Source organism: Liolophura sinensis, chromosome 9, assembly GCF_032854445.1.
Source record: "Liolophura sinensis isolate JHLJ2023 chromosome 9, CUHK_Ljap_v2, whole genome shotgun sequence".
Lineage (NCBI taxonomy): Eukaryota > Metazoa > Mollusca > Polyplacophora > Chitonida > Chitonidae > Liolophura > Liolophura sinensis.
Genome location: NC_088303.1, coordinates 24254971 through 24280277, shown reverse-complemented (window position 1 = coordinate 24280277; position 25307 = coordinate 24254971). Strand labels below are relative to the sequence as shown.

At 38.7% G+C, this 25307-nt stretch overlaps 1 protein-coding gene across 1 annotated transcript; it reads right to left on the bottom strand.

The window, feature by feature from the left end:
• Positions 1-380: 380 nt before the first annotated feature.
• LOC135475389 (anillin-like) lies at positions 381-24800 on the bottom strand. The gene is made up of 19 exons (XM_064755261.1): positions 24603-24800; positions 22093-22243; positions 21604-21732; positions 20088-20244; positions 18217-19399; positions 17372-17581; positions 16327-16426; positions 12377-13200; positions 11708-11811; positions 10087-10234; positions 9592-9730; positions 7315-7470; positions 5910-6082; positions 5446-5521; positions 4799-4908; positions 4448-4534; positions 3576-3683; positions 2374-2546; positions 381-1881 (listed from the first exon to the last, which is right to left on the bottom strand). The coding sequence occupies exons 1-19, from the start codon at positions 24618-24620 to the stop codon at positions 1746-1748; spliced, it is 4182 nt and encodes a 1393-aa protein (XP_064611331.1). The 5' UTR covers positions 24621-24800; the 3' UTR covers positions 381-1745.
• Positions 24801-25307: the final 507 nt, after the last annotated feature.

Sequence of the window (25307 nt, the reverse complement as noted above, 5' to 3'; positions counted from 1 at the left end):
GAAACTAGGCAGAGCCTGGGGGGAAACCCATGACCATCAGCACGTTGCTGACAGACCATCCCAAGCATGAGAAAGTTAAATTGTCTTGAAGGTGAGGACACCAGGCATGACAAATGGTCACAATGTCTTTTTCCCTTTTTCTTCAAGGTCAATGCCTCTGTCAAACACTAAAATGAAGGATTTGTCTTTTTTTGGAGTTGCTATTCTTCTCTACGCAGTGTTTTTGTCAAGATGAAGAGATAATACAGCACCCAGAGGAGAAAGGACAATGCCAGTTAACACCAAAGTGGTCTTTACAGTTTATTTATACATGTACATGGTTTGTTACAGTGTATATGGGGGGTGGGTATGTGTGTAAATGCATGGATACACAGGCGAAAATAGTGTGTTACAGCGAGTGGTATCAAACAAGAAACTATCCCATTTTGGCATCTATCAACTTCTCATTCAGACCTTTGACAACAAGTGCACCATGAACCTCTAGCCTCTAAAAAAATAATGAATCCCCTAGTTTGTTTATTTATATACATGTACTTATAGTTGGTACCAGTAACCTTCCGATAATCAATAATATTTTAGATGAAAATGTACTAACGCTTTATCATCGTCACACAATAATCACCGACATGATTCAATATTGCTACATAAAGAATGACAATATTCAATGATAAAAAAAGCTAAACAATAAAAATGATGTTGATTAAAAACAACACCCATGTGGTTATTTCAAACATAGCTCCACATATGACAACATCGTTGTACTTTGTAATCAAATTTTACATTAAAAAAAAAAATGAAAGTGACATCTGTGGTAGATTATCATGTAAAAAGTAAGCATTGAGTATATATTATAATTTTAAATAAGTAAAATGGAATATGTGATGTGTGTTGTAAATTATGCAGTTTTCAAGACAACTGTAATGAATATGTAACTACTGTATAGGCATGTTACCAAAATCACATCTTAACTGTGTTTCTGTCATCCATCCTAACCATCACAAATCATCACTGGTACTTACATGCAGTATTGTTAACACACTGTTTAAATAAGCTTTGTTTATTTTTATCAATAGTATACTATCAACTTATTTTAGAAATGTTTTTGCGTTCTATCTTTGAAAGTTTGATCCTGATTAGAGTAACAGATATTAGTTACTTGTAGGATTATACAACTGGTGATTCTTACAACTATGTTTGTACATCAAATTAAAAAAAAAAAAACCCAAAAAACAAATTTTAGCAAAGTTTACATGTGATGTTATCATTAATTAAGAAAATTCAAGTAAAACCCCAACACAAGACAGAAAAGATAAGCACTATGTCATTACATTTCTAAGCACGTAGCATAACAAATTTGCCCTATAAACCTAACTTGTTCAATATGTATGATTTTACCTGCTGCTAGGGATTTTGATCGTGAGGTTTTGCTCTGTTTATAACACGGCTTTGTTCATTATATAAAATTGCATTTTTTCCCCTCACACCTGATTAAACCACCCAAACAAGTGCTGTCGAGTTTAGAACACACTAAAGAGCAACTTTTTAATTTTAGAGCTTGCCTCACATTTTGGTGTAAATGTTATGTTATGATATATACATGTTGGGTATAACATTAAAACGATCAACAAACCCCCTTCGACCAAGGCGGTATCAGCCATAAATATCATCATTGTACATCCTTACATCTGTAATATTGTGTTATGCACGTTATGGTGTGCATCATGGTGTAGAAGTTGTCTCTCCTTTCAGCGCCTGGCAGCAGCCTGTGGCTTGAAGGGACGGGCAGCGTCTGCATGCCATGTACGGATATTCAGCAGGGCCCGATTCACCTTGTTACACCACAAGATTCGCTCCTCTTTTGTGTCTGCCGATAACATGTGTCTGCAAATATAGAGATCAATAACACATTTTATTCTGAAGTACCATAAGGATCCAAAAGCTCAAACATTTAACATACGTTGGTATGTGTATAGTTTAAATAAGTGTTACATTTAGGTGAAGTACTGTGTTTCTTTGGTAAAAGAGAAAATCTTTGCACAGCCAGTGCTCAAGATGGCATGTTCATGGTTGAAAGGTGGGAAAATTTTATTGGGCAATTCCTCGGTGCTTAGAAGCCTGGAATGATATATTTACAATTAGATTAGGGCTGTACTAAAGAAGTATTTCACTCCTGAGATCACTGAGGACTGAGTCGGGGCTGGAGAAAATCACTTCCCATCATGGGGACTGATAAACCTTCCGAGTTCATGTCTCAGCCAAAACAAGTACCAAAACAACCAGCTGCAGCTCTACTTATACTAGCCAAATGAGCCAGTGAAATATTGTGAGGAAACAATACCACTGAATGCATCTGCATCTGAACCAGAGACTTACTTGAGAGTAGTCATTGTGCTGTATGTCTTGGAGACCAGAGTATCCTGCTCGCCTTTACGAGGTTGTCTCACAGTCACCAGCTCAAACGTGTGCTGTCTGGCACAAATGTCTCGTGGCATCACCCCAACCTTCTCTGTGATACAACGCTTCAGATCAATGAAGCCCATGGGGTCCTAAGATAAAGAGAAAGATGAACTCACAGTTGAAAAACTGACAATATAACCCAATATCTGTTTTTTCAGTTACCCTAAATGACCACAAATTTCGTTCATGACTAACTTGCCCATTTTTCCTGATTCTATTGAGTTCTATTGATTTAAGAAAGGTGTTTTGAGGTTTGCTTGGAAAACGGGATGACATTCTACTGGTAAATTGTAAGTTTCAGCATCAAAAATAATATTTTGTGGCATTTATTTGCTTCTAAAAATGTCCTTTTGTTGACAAAATTTGAAGTCATTTAGGGTATATATTAAAAGCACTCCTCACACCATAACACTAGCCGGCATCCTATAAGTGAAATATTCTTGAGTATGGCGAAATACCCCAATCACACAAATAAATATAATGAGAGCAAAGTGAGGTCCCTTGGTGGACTGGCCTTTTTGGTCTGGTTCATTCTCACGTCTTTCAACATGCTGAATGCACTGAAATTATCCTACACATACCACATTGGAAGGTAATCTAGAAATCTTTGTTAAGAGGTCTTACTAATTGTAGTAAATAAAGGAGCAACTCGCAAGTTTCGAGATACAACAAATGAGTGATGCTTCGTTATCCAGTATTGCCAAAGTAATGCTGACTTGTTGGTAGTATTGCCTGTATATCCATATTACCATTTTAAAAGACAGACAAGTTGTCTCTTTTACTACCATGCAGTAAAACATTTTGCACTAGGCTGTTTTCGTAACTTGGAAAGTACGCATTCTTAGAGCATTACAAGAATTCTAGGTCATAAAGGGAATTCTAGGTCACAAAAGGTGTTGGTCTACCATTACATCACTATTTGTCCTGGATCATATATATCGTATATTTCACAGCTTGATGGCTAACCTTCAAATCATGAGGATAATTTTACAAATATTTTTAGTGGAGATTTATTGACTGTTTACCTAATTTAAACCTAGATTAGGCCTTTTCAACCATGAACAGAAATGATGAAGATTTAAACTTGTAGGTTAACAAAGAAATAAAACAGCTCCTACCTTTTTGCCTTCTTCATCAGGGTATTTCCAGAAGCAGATCTTGTTGGCAGAGAGAACACACCATCTTCTGTGCCAGGCCCCCAGCCCACTCACATCCTCAAACATTGTCTGTGGACAGAAGCAAACAAGCTAAAGCAACAAACCATTTGTATGTCTCTTGTAGAGCATTATGTCAGGTTGTAACACGGCCACAGTGACCTTAAGCCATATTCCTTCATTCATTTTGGTACAGTCATGGGAATTCAATGTCAGAAATAAGTGTCTCAAGACAGTCTGAAAATACCTGATCCTAACTCCATATTACATTAGCAATCACCAGGTTTGATGAAGTCTGTTGCTTTTTGTTTTTCACATTTTAAACAGAATAGTCTGAAATCAGTCCATTGGAGGAAAATTTCAATGCTTGTAGGCAAGAGAATCTTTCTCTTGAAAATCAGCTGAAATTTCTTCTACAAGCTGACCCTCATTAGTAAATTAGTTAATTTTGGCCATTTAGTTTAAAGATTAGAGACTGAAAATTCTGAGATCCCTAAAAATCAGCTGATCAGCTGAAATTTATTTATTTGACTGGTGTTTTACGCCGCACTCAAGAATATTTCACTTACATGACAGCGGTCAGCATTATGGTGGGAGGAAACCGGGCAGACCGAGGAAACATCTGCAGGTTGCTGGCAGACCTTCCAAGGAATGGCCGGAGAGGAAGCCAGAATGAGCTGGACTTGTATTCAGTGACCGCATTGGTGAGAGGCTCCTGGGTCATAGCACTACTGCGCTAACCAACTGAGCCACGGAGGCCCCGATCAGCTGAAAATTCTCATCCTTTTTTTAATTAAGCCAGATGGGTGATGTCCAAGCCATAAAACACAACTCACCAGAAAGCCTCTCTCCTGAACATTGGCCTCTTTGGTACACTTCAGTCTCATGTAAATGGTGCCGTATATGGGAGACACATATGGAACCTGAAACATGGTGAAAAGAAGAGCTCATGAGAAATGAAAAGGAAAAAATATATACGAATGCAAGCATGCAACGGTAACACTGTTAATAATGTTCTGAGGAAAGAAGACAGACACAAACAGTTCTTAAAAAAGAGAAAAGTTGGAGATGAAATTGCATGGTGATGGGAAAAGGAATAGAAATACTGGAAAGAAATTCAGATAGCGTAAAAATTGGGAAGAACAGAACATTATGGGAAAGTAAAATATACAACACAGTTCTCTCACCTTGTCAAGATTGAAGCAGGCTTTGTCCATCATCTTCATGGATAGAGGTAACACAGCTATCAGCTTGAAACTGGATGTCATCACAGCATTAGGACCGCCAGGACTCTGAACTGTCAATCACAAGATCTACATTCACTGGTCTGCACATCACTGTATGTAGGTATTTGTTTATTCATTTGATAAGTAGTTTACACCATAATCAAGACTATTTCAACTGTAAGTGTGATTGCTGCCAGCAATATGATAGGAGCAAACCAGGCAGAGCCCAGGGGAAACCCACCACCATCCACAGGTTACTGGCACACATTCCCACGTATGGCCAGAGAGGAAGCCAGCATGAACTATAGCACTAAATAAAATTCAACGTTATCACTGGTCAGTAAATCCAGTGGTTATTTTATATTAAAGAAAATCTTGTCACTTGACTTTTGAAAATTTTTTTATTTAGATACCATAGTGTTAAACACCTGGTCCAAAAGTTTAACATTAACATACATGTACAGTGTACAAGAATAACTTGAGTTATCTAACTATTACAGACACACTGACACAGCCACGTATTCTTGAATTAGGTAAAACTGACATTGCAATAGGACAGGCGTAGAATTTCAACAAATTCTCTCATTTAAATTTTCCCAGCATCTCACCTGGTCGTAACTCCTTCTTCTTCTTTGGAGTTTTAGCTTTCTTCTTGTCTTTCAAGTTCACCTCCCTTACAATGGACTGAAGACAAATATGACAAAATGCATCAAATGCGGGACTAATGCACAATATCAACCTGGAAAGCAAAGTCAACAATCCGCCCATCAACCAAATAACCGTTACAAACTGATCCGTGGTTATGGTTAAGATCAAAGTTTTCCTGCTTTTCACATTTTATCATTGACAAGTTATTTAATATTTAAGTAACAAAAAGTCAGGTCTACACAATCAAAGTCAATTACTAATGTAATATGTCCTTGGAGAAAAAAAAAAGACTTGCCCAGGTGATTTTTTAAGAACATAATTGCAGGTTTTAATGACATTTTGTCAAGTCAAGAGTTCAGAACTGGGCTGTTTCAACAAAACATTGTGGTATGCCTGTATGTACTTGTTAAAAAGGTTTAGTCACCATTCCATATAGCTCTAACTGGACCTCAAAGTCCCCTGTGATGTCATTAAGGTTGATGTGGTTAGGGAAGTCCAGGCTGCCCCTCATCCTCTCGTCGTGGGTTGACAACATCTCGGTGACAATGATCCGTGACCCATTACGGATCAGAATGATAAAATAATGAACAGCGCTATCTGTAATGCAAAAGATGATAAAAAGTTACTTCTGAGAACAACACCACCCGATTGTTTAGTGAATTCAAGTCACACCGTCATACAATCAGATGTCAGGTTTAAATGTGGCTAGATAAAACAGGCATGTTTCTGATTTAACATCTGGAAAGTCTTTGCGAGTCTTTATAGAATGTTCATCTATAAACTACAAAACATTTATTTATTTATTTATATATCTGATTGGTGTTTTACCCAGTAGTCAAAAATATTTCACTTGTACGACAGCGAAGAGCATTTTGGTGGGAGGAAACCCATAACCATTTGCAGGCTGATATCAGGCCTTTCCACGTACAGCCGGAAAGGAAGCCAGCAAGAGCTGGACTTAAACACACAGCAACCACATTGGTAAGAGATTCCTGGGTCACTGCACTGCGCTGCGCTGGCACGTTCACCACCTCAGCCATGGAGGCTCCAACTACAAAGGGAGAAATCTCTATGTTTGTATGGAAGTCTAGCCTTCTATTGTGTCCACAACTGTTTATCTGATTGACTTCCTCCTAACAGGGTGTATTGTTGATGACAGGTAGATGTAGAAGTGTTATGCAAATTAGAGTGATGATGTTGAGCACTTCCTTCAACATGCTGGGTTTGTGTATAAAACCAACATTCCAGATGTCTCAAGAACACCTCAGCGACTCTACTGCACTGGTAAACTAGAGGTGTAAACTGGACGACAGAGGTGCCCAGCTTGGTGACAATCTCTCTCTTCACAGACAGATTAATCTCACTGATCAGTGTTTGTATAAAAAAACTAGTTAGCGGTGTGAGCTGACTGACTGAGGTGCCCAGCTTGGTGACAAACTCTCTCTTCACAGGCAGCTTGATATCACTGATCAGTGTTTGAGTATAACAACTAGTAGTTAGAGGTGTGAACTGACCGGCTGAGGCGCCCAGCTTGGTGACAAACTCTCTCTTCACAGGCAGCTTGATATCACTGATCAGTGCTTGAGTATAACAACTAGTAGTTAGAGGTGTGTGCTGACCGGCTGAGGCGCCCAGCTTGGTGACAAACCCTCTCTTCACAGGCAGCTTGATATCACTGATCAGTGTTTGTGTATAACAACTAGTAGTTAGAGGTGTGAACTGGCCAGCAGAGGCACCCAGCTTGGTGACAAAATCTCTTCACAGGCAGCTTGATATTACTGATCAGGGTGCTTATGTTTAACAACTAGTGACTAGAAGTGTGAACTGACCGGCTGAAGTGCCCAGCTTAGTGACAAACTCTCTCTTCAGAGGCAGCCTAATCTCGCTGATGGTAAGAGAGCCCTTGGGTCCCCCGGATCCTTCCTCTACTCTCCTCTCATCCTTCAGTCGCTGGATCTCAGACATGTACGCCATCCTTCTCTGAGCTGTCAACACAATGGCAATCTTAGTCAACGCAATGAGATTTTGTTAGCTGGTAAGATAATGCTATTTTACAATCAAATTAATTGTGTAACACGAAATGCACACCTAAATGTGAAACACAAAATTCAGATCTAAACTACAAATGAAAAAATAATGAACACACAAAAAATTGCTTATTACAATGTAGGTCCAGTGTCTTATGTTCAACATAACATTGCTGACACCTGGTTGTAGTCTTGTTTCAGATTATTTTACTTGCTGTAAATAAACCTTTTCGACCTCTAAAGCACATTTTTCAGTGAAATTTACGCACACAGTTATTAGGAAAATGACATCAAAACTGATTTGTTTGAGTCAAGAATGATGCAAGCTTCACAAAACTGTGCAGATTATTTCTCTACACCCTATGGTTCTCTCAGAAGGTTTCTTATCAGGGTTCATACAGAAATGAGGTTTTAAAATTCAATGATATTCCTTGATTTTCGAGCCCATTATTGCTAAAATTCCTGGATGTTTCATGGTAAAATTTAAACTGTTGAATACATGTTTTGTGGGAATGTTAGTGAAAGTTGATGAAACAAGCAAGTTGGTTTTGTTGTGTTATGGTTTCTCTAAGCCTTCAGCATTATTTCAATCAAACCACTTAATTTGATCAGTGTTAAACATCATACTGAATAAATCATATGCCTATGGTTCCTGTCTGCTCTACCAAAGCTGCAATATTTAAATAATCATGCTAACCATGACACAATATAACAATACACAGACTATGTTCCATTTTTACTGAAAAACAAGGCCTAAGCAAGTAACATTAATACATTTAACACCAGTTATATTAAATAAAGCCCTTGGCATGGCCCATAGGTGGCAGAATCGTCCAAATGTTGTTTATACCTTATATATATACATGTAACAAGGTACATAGAAGACTCAACTTTACATAACTGGACATAATTGACCAAGTGAAATGTTCTTTTTATAAAAAAACTTTGAAATACCTTGATTGGATACGGTTTACGGCAGTTATGATGCACTCCCTGTTTTTTTTACTTCGCAAAAAATCGCATCTGTCAGGGCGATACAAGCTTACCTGTGACTGGTTTTATTAAAGCAAATCGATGACCATTCAGAGCAAAGCTGATGGATTACAAGTGATGGGGGCAGACTGAACTGACAGCTGTGCATTTATGGTGTAAAAAACAGGGAATGCCGCATAAATCCCATAGACCGTAGCCAATCAAGGTATTACGGCTTTCCGGCTTCGTGTAGACAAATGAATGCACATTTGTGGGCCGATCTATACACCAGTGTAAAACTTAATGTGTCAACGTCTGAACTAACGTCATTTGGTTGAAATTGGACTATTTTTCCGTGATTTGTGTCCAGTTATGTAAAGTTGGGTCTTCTGTCCGAGGCACTGAGGTTATGTGACAGCGGTCGGATGATTCTGCCACCTATATATTTTCCAATAATGTATGGTAATTAAGACTAGAGCAAACTGGACTGCTCATATTAAACCATTGACCTTTGGTAAATTACAGACAAACTTCTCCCATGCAACATTTAGATAAATGTATATACATCTGAGGGGGGAGGGGAGGACGGAAGACAAGCTATCTTATGAACAATATATCGTGCGAGTGGCCACACAAGAATCATAACCTGCTTAGCCTGACTGTAACTAAGGCCCCACAACATGTCCACGATTTACAAACACTTGTTATATATCACTGACAATGAACAGAAGAATCCATGGTGATCATTATCAGGTACAAACAGGAAAGATGCTAGTTTTGCACGAAAGTTTCATGCATTTTTGTATGTAAGAGGTCTCTAGAATATCTTTTGCTGTGGCACATCCAATGAATTCAGAGGAAGTATCTAGCACTCACAATGTCGCCTCCCCATAACCGCATGTGGACTTCCATCTATTTGTTTTTGTGATCTATTCATCACACAAAATCACTTTCATGACCTTTTCTGTGGTGTTTTCTGAAATGCTGTACGTCACCAAATGTAGTCATATACACTGTAATGTATACTTTTCCTCCCCACACTGGGATTATGATTGGTAATGCTTGGTAAAGCGTCATTTAAGCTACAAAATATAAATGACTACTCACATGAAATGAGCAGAAGCCTATTACATTCTGCCTGTTCTGCAGAGCCAGCAAAGCTAGAGTTGCCCATACAGCACTGGTTGAGGGCATTGCTGGTCTGCTTGATCACACTCAGTTCCTGGTTAGCCAGCTCTGTCAGTTCCTGTAAAGGTAAGGCACATGTATTTGTCATGTACTTGAAGTTTCATCAAAAGGACAGAACACAATTATAATTTGTTTTGAGTGGCTTTTAATACAGAGGTTGAAAAAATTACTTCAAGCTGGTCCCTATTAAAAAATGTATTTATTTCATACGTGTTTTACACCGTACTCAATAATATTTCACTTAAACACAATGGTGGTCAGCATTACTGTGAGACGGCCCTATTTATAAAAGTAGTAAAACTAAAAACTGTGAAGTCCTGTTTGAATTTTGTTACATTTAGTCAGAGACTAGGTGAAACTGTCCTACAGAATGTTTGATTCCTGATCAACTTGGACATAATAAAGTTTACCCACCTTGATCTTTTCGTGGATGGTCTGCCTCTGAGCCTGGGTAGTGAACTGGGTAGTAGCAGGCATGTCAAAGTCCTCTTCCACGACCTCCTGAGGTGCTTGAGAACGCTTGATCACCATACGGGGAGGTGGCCGTGTGTCTCGGTTATACCTTGAGGAAATGGAGTACAGCCTTAGAAATATTGAAGTTGTCATGCACAATACTAATATCAGCTACCTATTTATGTTTAACCCAAACTGCCAAGATGAATACCTTCAGGCTGAGCAGGGTTGGGATTATTATGGGGAACAGTCGCCCGTTCGCCACAAGCTAAGGCTGAGATTCAAATATTTTAAGCTCACAGGGAAAAGGCCTTTAAAATCTGAACTGCAAGACGTATTTAAGTTGATTTACTCCGGCACTTAAATTCTGTCAGCATTTTGTAAGACAAGTGTCCGCGCTCATATCCAATCTACATAGTATTTCGGGTATTAAACGTGCCTCCATACTAAAGACTTCAATGTAACCAGTGAAAGTCGGGTAAAATGATAAGTTGATCTCCCGTGAAAATGTCGAAAAGTAAGGGGACAACTTCTGAGTCTGTCACTAAAAAAACATTTCTTTCATGGGACTTCTGAAACGACTGAGGACAAACGACTGACTAGACTCCGAGTATGTTTGAAACATATTTCCAAGCTTCGCGGCGAGGCAGAGACTTGAGGCATTAGTGGACAGTCACTGCAGTCCCTCATAAATTATGTGGATGGCGTAACTTATGTCCAAAAATTCAATGTGACAAGACATGTCAAGTCTGAGAAATGAGAAACATCGACAACAACAACATCCACTGTTTGCAGCACGAGTCACGCCAGTGAAAGTAGGCTAGGTGGCAGTTCAACATCACAACAGGGGTCTGCCATTCAAAAATTATTCTTAAATGTGTCACAGTGTACTTTATTCAACAAAACGAATTATTTATTCTACAATGAGGTATATTCATTGTGTAAAACATTTTTTACGGGAAAGGCACAATGAACAACATTATGGGCTTTTGCAGAAAAATATTCTGTTAGCTCTAACTAATCAATAACATATACTAGTATTGAATGAATGGGTGGTATAATATAATGGGTTACAACACATGAAAAAGTGGCAACCCGTAAACAGGTTACCATCATCGGACCTTAATTCCAACCCTGCTGAGTTAGTTCAGCTGGGGCATAACCTAATTTTTACTTCCTAATTTAAAAATTTCATGAGGTTTTAAGAGTTTTTACATATTAAAGCATATGGTCATTTCACTATGATCTACATGTATGAGTTACATGTACATGTACTTTTATGAATTTTCACTTTAATACAAAATTTAAGAAAAAAAAAGGAGCTTTCAAATTTAGGAATTATATATTAAGACTAAGTCAGAATTATGTTTAAGTCAGTTTTGTGATCTCAGAACTGGAGGCCACTTTTACACAGGAGAAAAACTTCTGTACACAGATGAAAATGGCACCCAAACGGGCACTACATAAGTACCCAACTAAAATTAAACTGGAATAGATGAAGAAGTTTTTTAACAACTAGACATTCCACATCAAAGTTCCCCAAAAAGTCTGTGTAGCAGATGAATTAGGTAGCCAATCTCACCTTTTAGATCTATACATGCTGATGCTGTACACTAAAGGACAGTCTGTTTCAGATGTAGCACTATTTGAATTGTTGGTTGCCATCATGTGACTTCTCCGCTTCCGCTGCACAATTAAAACACAAATGAGAGCCCTGTGTTAAATCTGTTACATTACTGTTTAATGTTATATATAGAATTTTTCAGTTACACCCATGTTTCATGGGTGAAGGAAACCAAAGCAGCCGGAATAAACCATCCACCTTTGGCAAGTTACTCACATACTTTCTCACATGTGAGGTACAGAAATGCACACTACATGTATATTGGGGGAAAACAAGTGGTATTTAACAGGTGTTAAAAAACATTCATGGTCATGTGAGCATCATCAACAACTTACTGTTATCAAAGCCCAATCAACAGGTCTGTGTCAAAACAAAATACCCACAGAAGGCCTTCTGGGCACACAAGACACTTACAGATGTTGTGAACGTAACTGCAAACTTGGATTATTATTCAAATAAACCCCCAAAAACTGCTCTTAATAAAAGCCTGTAACAGGAATTAAAATACATGTAAAAAACTCATGATTGAAAGGCAATGCTGTACATTGCAGTCACAGGTTCTTTGTTTCAACAGATTACAAAAGGACCTGACAAATTTCTCTCAAAATATTTATAAGATAGACTTACCGGAGCAGCCACTGGTGCTTTATCATCAATGGCCTCATCCAGGAAATCTCCCATCTCTTCACGACAATCGTCGTCCTCTGTCTCTGTTCCTTCAGACTCTCCGTAATATCTTCGTCTGGACTCGTAGGTCTCCCCAACAGAGGATTCACTGTTAGTACTGACATTACTGTTCAGACTGGTGGTGCTGTGGACATTGCCAGCGTTCTGCATGAGCTTCTTCACATCTATAACACTGCGGTGGATGACATAGCGATCACCACCCTGTTGGCGTACAGGTTGTAGATCCTCAGCGCTGCTCTGGCTTGTTAGGCTTTTGCGATCAAGTGCACCCTCATTTGCAGCGTTTGGCAGGACGCTTTGTCTTCGTACAGAGGCCGGCACAAAGGCACTCAGGCTAACATCAGCATCATCCAAAGGCTCTTCAAAGTCCCCTTTGAAACGCTCAAAACTGCTGTCAGCATCCAATGAATCTAAAGTGCCTGTGCTGCCATAGTGAGGGGCTGATTCCCCTGGGTCTGTCTCATCCTGTGTGTCCAGAACGTCTGAGTCAATCGAGCACTGGCTTTTTGGGCGTGAACTGGTTGTAGACTCGCCACCATCACTATCAAACCCGTCATCAAATTTTGACCGAACCGGAGGTGCAGACTTCGCATTTGACCCCTTGCGGACAATTTGCAGTAAACTGCCCTCTGTACAGTTCTGCTTCCTTTCAATGCCTTTGGTGGGCAATGAGAACTGGGGTGTTTTGGGGGCAGGTGGTGTGGGCTTCCTTGCAGATGATGGGTGGGGACGACCCTCAAGACTCTCCTGACTGCTGGTACTTTCTGCAACAGCATTTCGTCGAGACTTACGGAAGGAAACACTGGCTAAGCCATGGCTCTCATTAGATACATCAAAACCCATAGAAGCCAGTTTGCCTTCAAAGTCTGATGAAACACGGAAAGAGAGGACAGAAAACAAAACCTACCGATAACACCCAATTAATCATGCAAACAAGGCAAACAGTTAGTTAGTAGGGAGATGTCAGTGTGGTGTGAAGGCAAAAGGAGTTAAAATTTTGATCTACATGATAAACTAACACATATTATGGCTGTAATAAAATGCAGACTTATGACATCTATCAATTATACTAGCTTAGTAAAATTTCAAATTCTAATGTTAAAGGAGAAGAAAACAAAAAAATGATGCCAAAATCTGATGAAAGAGCATGAAAACTTAATTGCAAATATGGATTTTAATATCCTTTACAATTTTTTTTTCAAGAGAAAAAGAGTATCTGAAAATATTTGGGTATTAGGGGCGCCCTTTTGGTAATTATCTTCATCGCATAATAATGTTCTAAATAAGGACGTGATGCATGTCTAATAAATTTACTTGAATATAAATTTGTCGTTAATATCCAAGCATATGCATTTATAAATATGATCAAAAATTGAGGTTGAACACATTTGTTAGCTGAAAGGACCAAATTCTAGTGCATATATATCTATTAAACATGCATTACATCCTCATTTATAACATTATTATACAAAGACAATATATGCCAAAAGATGGTCCCAAATACCTACCATACAAAAATTATTTTCAAGTGTCTTTTCTTTCTTAAGAAAAATCAAAAAAAATATTGAATACCAGATTTACGACTAATATTTCATCTGAACTTTGTGTAATTTTTATATTTTCTGCATCTTAAAGTTGTGTAGTTTAATTGTGTTTGATCACATAAGAAAACACATTTTTGAAGTTTTAAACTCAACTTTTCATCTAAGAGAAACATCTGATCAGCCAGATTTTATCCATCTATCGTATCACTGTTCCCAATACTGGCATTACTAAGCAAAAATAAATAAATGCACAAAGAAAGAAAAGGGACACAGCAGTGTTCATGCCAGTTAATTCATCATTAAGTGTTTAGTGTTAACAGCAACAAGATGTGTGAAAAGAACACAAGCAAATGACCTCAGACATAAACAAAGGTGATGAACAAAGTACATGTTCTGGTTAATATACACTAGGTAGGTATTATCAATAATTAGGTCTTCCAGGTAAAACAAAATAAAGTTTCCTCTGCTATGAAATAATTTCAATTATGACAAAAACAATGAGTTATGTTGATCAGAGGTTTCAGAATAATCTTTATCCATCATAAAGGAAATGGAAAATGCATATCAATGGAAAGTCAGGTACATGTACAACAACCGCAAAACTTGTAAAAAGAAAATTAGCATTAAAGTAACACGTTCCTTGATGTATGTTGCTGGTTTGAGCAGACAAAACTTACTTTTTGGGTAGTTTAGATATAAAAATAAAAATACCAACATTGACCTCCCTGAATATAGGACTTGAGAAAGTTCTGAATTCAATTTTCCAATCATAAATATTTTACAAAAAAATTAGTAGAAAATTCAAAGCAAATGTGCACAGCAGGAGACACAAAAGGTGTGTGCACAGTTAAAGCTTAGTTAGGTTGCCAAGCCATGCCTGTCTAGACCAGGACAATATTCTTTATACATGTACCAATCAGACATATTAGGTACATGTGTAACACAGATAGACATAAAAAGGGACTTTGGAGTTACAAATATGGGCATGTATATAGAATAAATTTATAGCTGAATTCCTGTCCTTAAAGGATACATGAAACGCTTTAGTTTTATTTCTTAATGTGCAGTTTAGGACCTGTAAGTTTTTGGGGGAAAAATGGCTTCAAAGTTCAGTTTTCTTATAGCCCCAGTGGTGACATTAAGTAGCTTGCAGTGGTGGCGACAACATTGTTCGCTGTTAAATGGAACTCTCGTGAGCACCAGACTGAATAGGGTGAGAGGCAGGTTGGGGGTGGGAATAAGGAGTGCTGGGTGGGGGTAGGGGGATTGGGGGCACTCAGTCGGCCCAGTGAAGCCATGCAGAGTCTGATCGCATGTCACCTTGCTTACACTGTACACATATGTATACAGGGTTACCAGCCAGCCGACAACAAATCATGTGCAATGCAAGTGAACAGAGACCAATGTAAATTTATAAACCATGGGAGACTGTCACTTAGCATGCGTTGTACAACTGTATCAGTTTGAACCAAGTATCTGTGACTTTCATGGAGACGTTCTACAGTGCAAGAGCACTCCGACTCAGTTATTTGGGAAAAAGTTGGATCGCTTCATTTTCTTTTTACTGTCGAAATATCACATTGTGGAAATTTGAAGAAGCTAATGCCCAAAACCATCCCACACTTTTCAGAAAAACTGATGCTGGCACAACAAACTATCCCTGAAGGTAGGGAAATATCTATAAATAAATGCGTTGTTTGCTTGAACTCAAAAAATCTTAGCAGAAAAGAATATGCACGGGTTTGTTACTATGGCAACGACAGTTCACTGGGTTTGGGTCACTTCAGGGAGTGTTAGCCGGGTTCCAAGGGAGATAACGATAACATAATTTACGGGGAAAAAAACTGACAATGGACGAAAAATATACAAAAAATATGCATAAAATATTGGGGTAATTAGCAGGTGTAAATAATACCCTAAAAATGAAAGTTAAAAGAAAACAAAAAATTGGGCATAATTTTCTTTTTTTGGCTTAGAAACACAACCTTTGTTTTTGACATCATTTTATGTATTAAGCACAGGAATTAATACTCAGCTTAGTTAAGAAAGAGAACATTTACAAATATGGGCTTTGCCTGTTCTCACTGTTTACAAGGAAAATGGACATGTAGCGGAAAAAATAAGTCAGTGGTTAGCTTTTAAAAGCCAAGACAGCTGAAGTTAATTCTGTAAATCCTTTTTTTGAAACACTATACCATAGCAATCAATTCCATGGGTAGAGGAAATTGCATATCCTGGGCTAAACCACCAACCTTTGTTCATGGTAGTGAGGACAATCTCAAGATAAGGGTACACTGTCTAAGCTACTCTTAATATCAATAGAACAGAGTTTTTTGTTGGGCATACCTGCTCTGGCTCTTGCACGGATAGCATCTTTCTTGGCCTCCTTTGAATTGGCAATATCAGAGAGTCTCTGCATTTTGGGTGGGGAGTGGTCCTTGTTAGCCTGGGATGAGACATGCCTTGTTATTAGATTTGCCTTATACACATTTCTCAATATTACAGCATTATTTTGAGACAAACAAATGTCATCAAATATTACTTTACAAACCTCAAAACCACTAAGGTCAATATCTGTTTGATTTATTTAACTGGTGTTTAAGGCTGTACTCAAGAATATTTCACTTATATGATGGCAGCCAGCATTTAAAGTGGGAGGAAACCGAACGAAGCCCGGGGGAAAACCCACGACCATCTCCCAGTTGTTGCCAGACCTTTCAACCTAAGGTAGGAGAGGAAGCCAGCATGAGATGGACTTGAACTCACAGCGCCTGCATTGGTGTGAGGCTTCACCTCGGCCACTGTCAACAGAACTCTGAGAATAATGTAATATTACGATATAATGGCAGTTATGGAAAGTGGAGACTGAGAAGTCAGTAGAACCCACTGTATATCCTCGACATTGTACCTGGCCAGTTTCTATCATAATATGAAAGTCTCAGCTGTTAAACCATGAGATGGATTACAACATTTTAATATAGCACCATGCTGGCATGCCAACCACTCGACCACAGATGTCCCCACCTTCTAGTTTAACCAGGGTTCACATAAGAGCACATAAAACAGTAGCCACTCATATTTTTTACAAAAGGTTGATGATATCAATAAGTATATTAAAGCTATTAAATATTCAAATTATTTGTTCAGATAAACAGTTTATCAACAACACAGAGACCTGTATGTGATAAAGGAAATAATACTCGGACGTTTAAGTTGTCATTTAATTAGCAAAATGTGCAGAAATTGATAAGTTTGAATGAAAATTTTGAAATGCACAACAACTAGATTCACATCCTTCTAGATTTCAGAAATATCAACACGAAGAAGTGTGGAATATCCCCTGTTTTTTGTTGTAAATAGCATATTTCTGAGCCCTGTATAAAAGTGATACCTGTGCTTGGTCATGTTGGTCAGTGTCTGAGCTGTCCTCCTTCAGTATACCGTTCTGCCAGCGGTTCTGTATATTTGTCAGCTCCTGCATCCTCTCCTGCCTCATACGCTCGGCCATGCTCTGACTCTGGGTGCTGTGAGTCGTCTGCTCCATCAGACGCTGGTGTATCGTCTTCATTGCGCAACTTGCATTCGTTGGTGACAGCACCTTCTTAAAATTGAAATTTTCATAGACAGTTAGTAAAAGTGTAATCTTTTAGGAAATCTCTTTACTGTTTCCTCGAGATGCCTTTTAGATAAATTCAAAGAGCACATCTTTCTTGCTTGAAAACCACATCTTTGGAGGAAACCCAATCCTCATTGTATATGAAGATGGCTGAAGTTTGTACACGTAGACAGCAAAAGTATATTTAAGTAGAACTGCAAAGCGGTTTTTAGCAAGAAAACTATTTCATCTAAAATCCAATATGGCCTCCATAAAAAAAAAAACACAACTTCAGGTATTGGTGAATTTTACTGCAAAGTTTCAAGTCAATCGGCCAACTGGTCGAGGGTATATATTGCTCACAAAATCTGTTTAATAATAATAATCCGAACGAAAACTATGAGTGTCCCGGAAGACTACGTGTGTGGACCCCTAATTACAACACAATACATGTCGCTCTCAACGGCAGTGATCTAATGAATATTACCTGAAATCACTTCAGCCACATGTCTTAGTGTGGCCTTGAGCAAATGTTTACCTGTGTTCATTCTTGCTACTCAAATTATGTTTGTTAAAATGACCAAAAAACCCCCAAAAAACAGCAACTTGAATCAACACTGGAAGCATTTTCAAACACGTACCTTAGTTTCAGGAATGTGTTCATCCACTGGATCATCTGTGACTTTCTGGGGTGTCTTTGCCTTGGGGGCACTTGGCGGTCGTGAACGGGGCGGTTTCTCCATGGTGGCTGATGGAGAGCGAATTTCATTAGCTTTCTCTAAGATGCTTTCTGCGAAACTTTTCTGTGGTTTTAGAGTCTGTTTTTCCCCTGTGTTTGTGGTTGCTTTCGCAGTTGCTGGCTTGATGGCTGAGGTGTTCGGTTTGGTCGCTGGTGAACAAGGTGGCGTTTTTGTTGGTGGTTTAGCAGGAGAGTTTCCAGGTTCAACTTTTTTGGCGTGGCTGACTTGATTGGAAGATGACAAGTGTTCCCAGGCTGACATGCGTGCAGTCACAGAATACGCAGTCGGCTCGTCTTCTTGTGGTTGTATTTTGTCTCCGTCTACCTTCTTCTGCCACTTTGCCATTCTTTCAGACACTGGCTTGCTCGCAGGATCGACGGACTCCCTCTCTCGTGGTTTTGACTTTGTCTCGGAGCTGCACATCTTTTCTCCAATGAACTTTGTTGATGGTGATGGTGCAACAGTTGCCTTACTGGCTGATGAGAATTTCTGTGGGAGAACAGATTGCTTTGGTGTTTGTGGTGCTGGAGCTCGAGGTACCACAGGTTTTGTTGGGGTCTGGGACACTCTCTCCTCCCATTTGGCAAACCTTGCTGAGATGGGTTGTTGGATAGGATCAACAGATTTTTGCGAGGCAGTAGTTTTCTGTGCCCATTGAGCCCTGCGTTCCATGACAGGTTTCTTTGTTGGTTCATCAGTTTCTTCTCCTGATGTCGGTGAACGACGTAACTCTTGCTCATTGATTGGAGCTTGATCTACTCTTTGACGAATCTCGTAGCGAACCGGTTTGGCAGGGGAGACCATCTTGGTTGTTTTGCTGGGAGCTTCCTGGGGTCTAGGTGATTTTCCTGCTTGTGCACTTGACCATTTATCACTGGAAGCTGTTGTGGTTGGTAATGGTGGAGCACGTGGAGCTTGGTATTTGGTCATGACTGGAGCCTGACTTGGAGGGTTAGGTGCTCTCCCCTTGTTTCGCTGGCCACTCAACTCTCTGTCTCTTTGCCTTGGGATATTCTCCTGATTTTCTGACACATCAGTTGGTTTAGTGGGTGGTTTCCATCTTGGTTTCTGAGGCTCTTCTTTCCTGAAAAGGAAATTATATAACATTACTCATATGTACATTACTCATAAAACTGTTCACACATGTAAAAATCTAACACCACCATTTCGAACACTCCAAACATGACATGCATTGTAAAAAATATTTTAATATTGGCTCTCAGAAACAACAGGAAAAAAAAAATATCCTACTTCAGACTTGTACAAGATTAAAATGTGTGCTCAGTGATAATAATGAAGTCAAGGCATCTCCATATAAATTTCAAACGTTATACAAGCTTTCTATCCTCATGCCAGAGATCTTTATCCAGTGAATAACATTTACAGGTATTTCAAATAAATTACAGAATATGCAATGGACTGTGTAGATACATGTACCAGCAGCACAATCTGTTGTGGTGTTTACCCATAACCAAGTTATGACATCACAATATAATGACAATGTCACACAGCACAATGACAATGAACAAACACCACAACTTATTTGCTGCTTAGTATCGACACATTTCACCATTTTCATATTTGAAATAAACTGTATTCATTTGATAAAGATCCCAGTATGAGAATCGAAAGCTTTTTTAAGATTTGAAATTTATGTGGAGATGCCCAGGCTTCATCATTAATACCATTTCAGCTCATTAAAAAAGGTTTCATCCACTACATAAAGAACCGGATTGTATCTATTTAAGACGGCAGAACATCTTCCAACTTACGTGATTGTAGGATGGCTGAGGTCGTCCTCCCAGCAGTTGATGGTCTGTGCCAGATTAGCCAGCCGGTTCTTCCTTGACGGAGGGTTAGAACTCACCTCTGCAGCAGGTGGGTCATAAGCCCGTCTGGCCTGAGGGGGACAGTTGTCAGAATCTTCACCTGTTATAGATCAGAGCAAAACAGAGACATGAGAACTCAAATATTACTGCCACAAATAAAACTTCACCACATCCTTGCTTTTCTCTTTACAAGGTTAGAAATGCATTTCTCACTTCTCTTTTTTTTTTTTAACAAAACTTAAAGACATTAATTTGTATCAGATTTTTGTTCAATATGAACACAGGTGCGTTTAACATGGTGATTGAAATAGGTTGACTTTTTTGAATTGTATCACTGACAGCAAGATCCACTTTCTAAAGCAGACATGGAAACTGACTCTCCTGAAAATCTGATATTTATATCAGACAGTCTGAAATATACATGGCCGTAAAAGAGATATGGTTAGAAACAAAATTGTAAATAGAAAAAAAAACATAAAAACTTTTTGAAACTTTCAGATATGTTTCTAAATAAATTGCACTTAAGACATAATTGACTGATAGAAATACACAATTATGTTGCGTGCATGAGATCTTGAGCACAAGGTAATTGCTATATCTTGCACATGAACTAACAAAGACCTCGTACAAAGGAACAAAGATCTTGCGTGCACAACCTAAATGTGTATTCCTATAAGTCATGCACACAAAACCTTTACTAACTTGTGCGAATGACTCATCAAAGATCTCATGACAAACATAACTGAAACTTTAAAACTTATGTTATTTTTTTCCAATTTACATGTTTTTTTTCTGGCCATGTAACTTTTTCAACTCCACAGAAATTCAACTAAATTGGGGAGACAATTATTGCAACATTGAGGAATTCTTTGACCAAGACATCAAGAGGATTCAAGACATCATATGTGTCACAACCATTTTTTACAGTTTTGTGTCTGAGCAAAACCAAAGTGAATTCACGACTCTTGATGTCCAAGCAACCTCAGTGATCGTTATGCCCTGACAAAATGTCCAAAAATTAAACCACAGGCATTAAACAAACCTAGTTAACTCTGTTCTGAACTTCAAAATAACACCTAAGGATTCAGTCATATGACTGAAAAATTGTAAAGTATGACATTTAACCCCAAGCACTCACTCATTCACTCAAAATAACACATACAGATCATTTTAGTTCAGCATACTTTGGAAGATGATTTACATAATGAAATATTAAAGCTATACACTCCTTAAAGACCTGACAGTGCCAAAATCATCTGTGAAAGCCCTACATACACAAGGGCTGTAGCTTTAGGTCAGAAAGTCTGTCAGATACCTGCCAAATGGTGATGGTTTTTTATGGGCATTGCCCAGTTTTGTTAAACCAGACTCACCTGACTGTCAATGTGAATAAGCTCTTGTGAGTGTGGGGTTAAACCCAATCAAATACAAGAAAACAAAAGCAAAGAGGTACACTCACCACTTTCTGCCGACCACTGATGTCGCTGACTGGCTAGTGCATTCATGCGTGATTTGACGGAGCTAATGGCAGGAGTGTCTGGTTTGATCTCCTGTAGCTTTCCTCGAGCACAATGACGTTTGGGAGAATCTGGAATAAATTGACATGTCACATATATGCAGAAAAGTATACACATAATACATAAAATTCCAAATTAAGAATCAAGCATCTAAATATAACGGAATCTCTTTATGTCCTTCATATTTCTTGACAGCAGTACGTGTAATTGACTTCAAACCTGTGACATATTGCTGCGGATTCAAGAAAGTGCTGTGTGGAATATCGACGGAGCATCAGCAAAGTATGTCATTTTCAACAGGCACTGCCTTCAAGATTATTGTTGGGTTTGTGTACAAAACCTATATTCCACCGATCTTGAAAAGAGCTGGATGACGGTATAACAATTTTTATGAGCTGGCATTTTACTTTAATAAGAAAACTGTCACAAACCATCATCAGCATGGTCAATCTGTATTTCTGGCATATTTTGGGTAACATCATCTACAAGCGGAGTCCTGCGCTTCCTCGGTCCCTGATCTGGAGTCTCGCCCAGTTTCTTCGCCAGAAGTTCCCTCCTCTCCTTTGTTCGTTCTATTATGTCCTGCAACCATATTTTTACTTCTTTTAATTTTACAAATTTCAGTCAACTTAGAGCCAAACAAGTGCATCTAAGGAAAAAGTGGTTGGTAGGTGACACAGTTAACATCATGTACCCTGTACGGTGATAGCTGTCAAAATAACTGTGGAAGAGAGGTGGGGGTGGAGGGAGAGCCAAAATGGGGGCAATAAGCTGACCCTTAATTCATCACTGATGTCATTTTCCAAATTTCCAACCAATGACAGGAAGTATATATTAAATAGAAGGGAAAAGAAAATACCTGAAAATTATTATATTTGGGGAGAAAAATCATTTTTGGCATCAACTTTTTCACTCATCTCAAAACCATAATTTTCCTTTCCACATGTAATTGAAGTTCTTTTGACTAAAATCGCATATTTACTAAATATGCCTACTGGTAGGAGTTTTTATATTTTAAATATACTTGTCCTAAATAACAAAGAGTAAGAACATTTTCTCCCAAATAACACTGAATGTAAAATGCTTCTCCTTTATACACTTTGTTTTAGTGCATTAATTAGTTTAATGACTGGTAGCATCACGTGACCTCAGCTGTTGCATGTATGGTCAGTGGACATAGGTATAATTATTCTTTACTTCCATAACGTTGCGGCATTGTGCTTCGTAAAGTGAATGTGTTTATGTTCAGCTCTATATACATAGAAATATGTCAAACCTATATATATTGACTATATATTGTCATGAATAGATTCATGACCTCATATCATCGTCCGCTCTTACTGTTTGTTTGTAAACACTGTTTGACAAGATAGTTAGGAAAGGCAAACAGCTGAGTATGAGGGGAAAAGAAATGATTGAAAAGCATCATTTTATACCCTAGGTAAATCAGAGTTGGCATGTATGTTTGGGATTCCCAGGACAACAATTACCAGCATTTTAAGTAAATTTCGAGCAGAGGGTAACATTGAAAACAATCCCCGAAGCAGAAGAAAAAAAATGTTCACAGTAAGAGATCACACATCTGTTATTCGGCTTGTGAAATGTAACAGAAGTTTGAGTCGACAGATGTGACCAACAAGCTAATTGAGGGGACGGAGAGTCAATTTTGTAAGAAAACTGTGTCAAAAGCAAGTAAAAAGGCGTAAAGAGAGGAGGAACTAGACAAATGATCGACAGTGGAAAAATGTGATATTTTCTGACAAAATTCAAGTAGTGATAGGGACGGACAATCGTGTTTATGAAGTCATCAGTCCCCATCTTGTCTGCCCCCATCTCGGAAGAAGGTAACTTTAATGGTCTGGGGCTGTGTCTGTTACAGTGGTGTTGGAACATTAGTATCGGTAGATAGGAACATAAATGGTCAGAAATATATTGATATAATTGATAATAATTTATGGCCTGTTATAGCCTGCCATTTTCCTAATAATGATTACGTTTTCATGGATGATAATCCACCTGCACATAGAGCTCATGCAGTGTGTGAATTTATGGAATAAAATGACTACTGAATGGCCAGCACAATCCCCCTGTCTAAATATCATCCAATTTGGCTTAGACTGAAATGAAACTTTCAAGAAGTGGTCACAGACATCGCCAATTGAGACCAGCGGTTGAAAATCCACCGCCTGTGGCAAAACATACCTCTTGAGTACGTCAGAAATTTATTTTCAAGTATCTCAGGACAAATTCAGGAAGTCATATACATGAAAGGCAATCTCACAAAATACTGAGGTAAGATACATCTTCTTTTACCTTGAAAGTACAATTGAAGTTACTAGGATAAAAATGTCATGCAGCGTGACGCCATGTTGGAAGTAACGAATACTTATGTCCATTGCCTGTAAATGGTGTTTGAATTTTTGCTGGAGGCTGACAAAGGTTAAGAGGTGAATTAGAAAAAATAAGTTTTCCTTGCAGTCAGTGGATTTGTGTGAGCAAAATGAAACCTGAAAGGCTGATTAAATCAGCCATAACTTCACTTTATCACGTGACATGATAAATCTGAGCATGAGAGTCAGACGAGTTGATCAACAATGATCAATCCGACAACGGGTGGAGAGAAGATCATACAGATGAGCATAACAAGTGTTGCCTTGGTCACTTCAGGAGAGGAAGTCCGCACCATAATCTGAGTTCTCGTTCTGATATCTGCATGAGACACTGTGCCGTTAAGAATGTTAAGCTTTCCAATGATTTAAAAGGTTGTTTTAGCGCTCACCCATTACTTCTTCTACTCTTCGCACTGAACAAGTAATCATGGAAGTCAACATCACCCACTGATCGAGCCAGTGCTCGTGCGACAAAACTTTACCTCGAAATGAAACGGGCACTTGTCTCTCTAACAGCCATCAGTGGCTCTAATTTTTGTTCTGTGACTTACCTCTGTGTGCGAGTCCATTGTTTTCGCATGCTAATCGGAAAATTGCTACAGAAACGTTACTTTCTTTCCAGTTCTTTCACCCCGTGTTTTCGTGAAGAGGGACGGTTTTAAATTTGGCGGTTAGTTCTCGCAAAATCTCGAGAATCCACGCAGTAACTTCCGCCGTTCCACTTCAGCGCCACGACACTTTGAAGCCTAGGACCGTTGACCTGGTATTTACTTACCGGTACAACTACAAATAAACCAGCAGCGAAATTCGAATAAAAGTGAACGTTAATCTCTGTTTCTGTTTTTATAATGGTAGTAAGCATGATGTTTACATGTGTTCATTCCGTAATACAGGGCTACAGTGGAGGATCTAGATTGGCTAGCGATCAGGGCACGAACCTAGTTCATTACTGATCAGCCTTCAACAGCCGTTTTCCTTATCATGTAAATTGTGTAAATGAATAATTGACATGTATATTGTTATTTCCTTAGACCTACACTCGTCGAATAGGCTTATACATATATACATGAGCTACGTGCGGTAGACACGCAGGCCTTGGCCTATAGGTCGTACGTATAGCTTACCGCCGTACGTAAGCCCCCTAAATTAATATCCTTATAGCTCTGATGTGTTAATTTGTGATTACATTATCGCACAGTATCAGTAATACCGGTAGTAACCCTACAGAACCAGGGGGAGCTCCGTAACCGTGGTCG

Excerpts from the sequence above, each read along its gene's own strand:
- LOC135475389 (XM_064755261.1), bottom strand. Across the intron at positions 5,522-5,909 it reads AGTTAGAGCTATATGGAATG|TCCATTGTAAGGGAGGTGAA; the intron begins GTGACTAAACCT and ends ATTTGTCTTCAG. Across the intron at positions 1,882-2,373 it reads AGCACAATGACTACTCTCAA|ACACATGTTATCGGCAGACA; the intron begins GTAAGTCTCTGG and ends CTATATTTGCAG.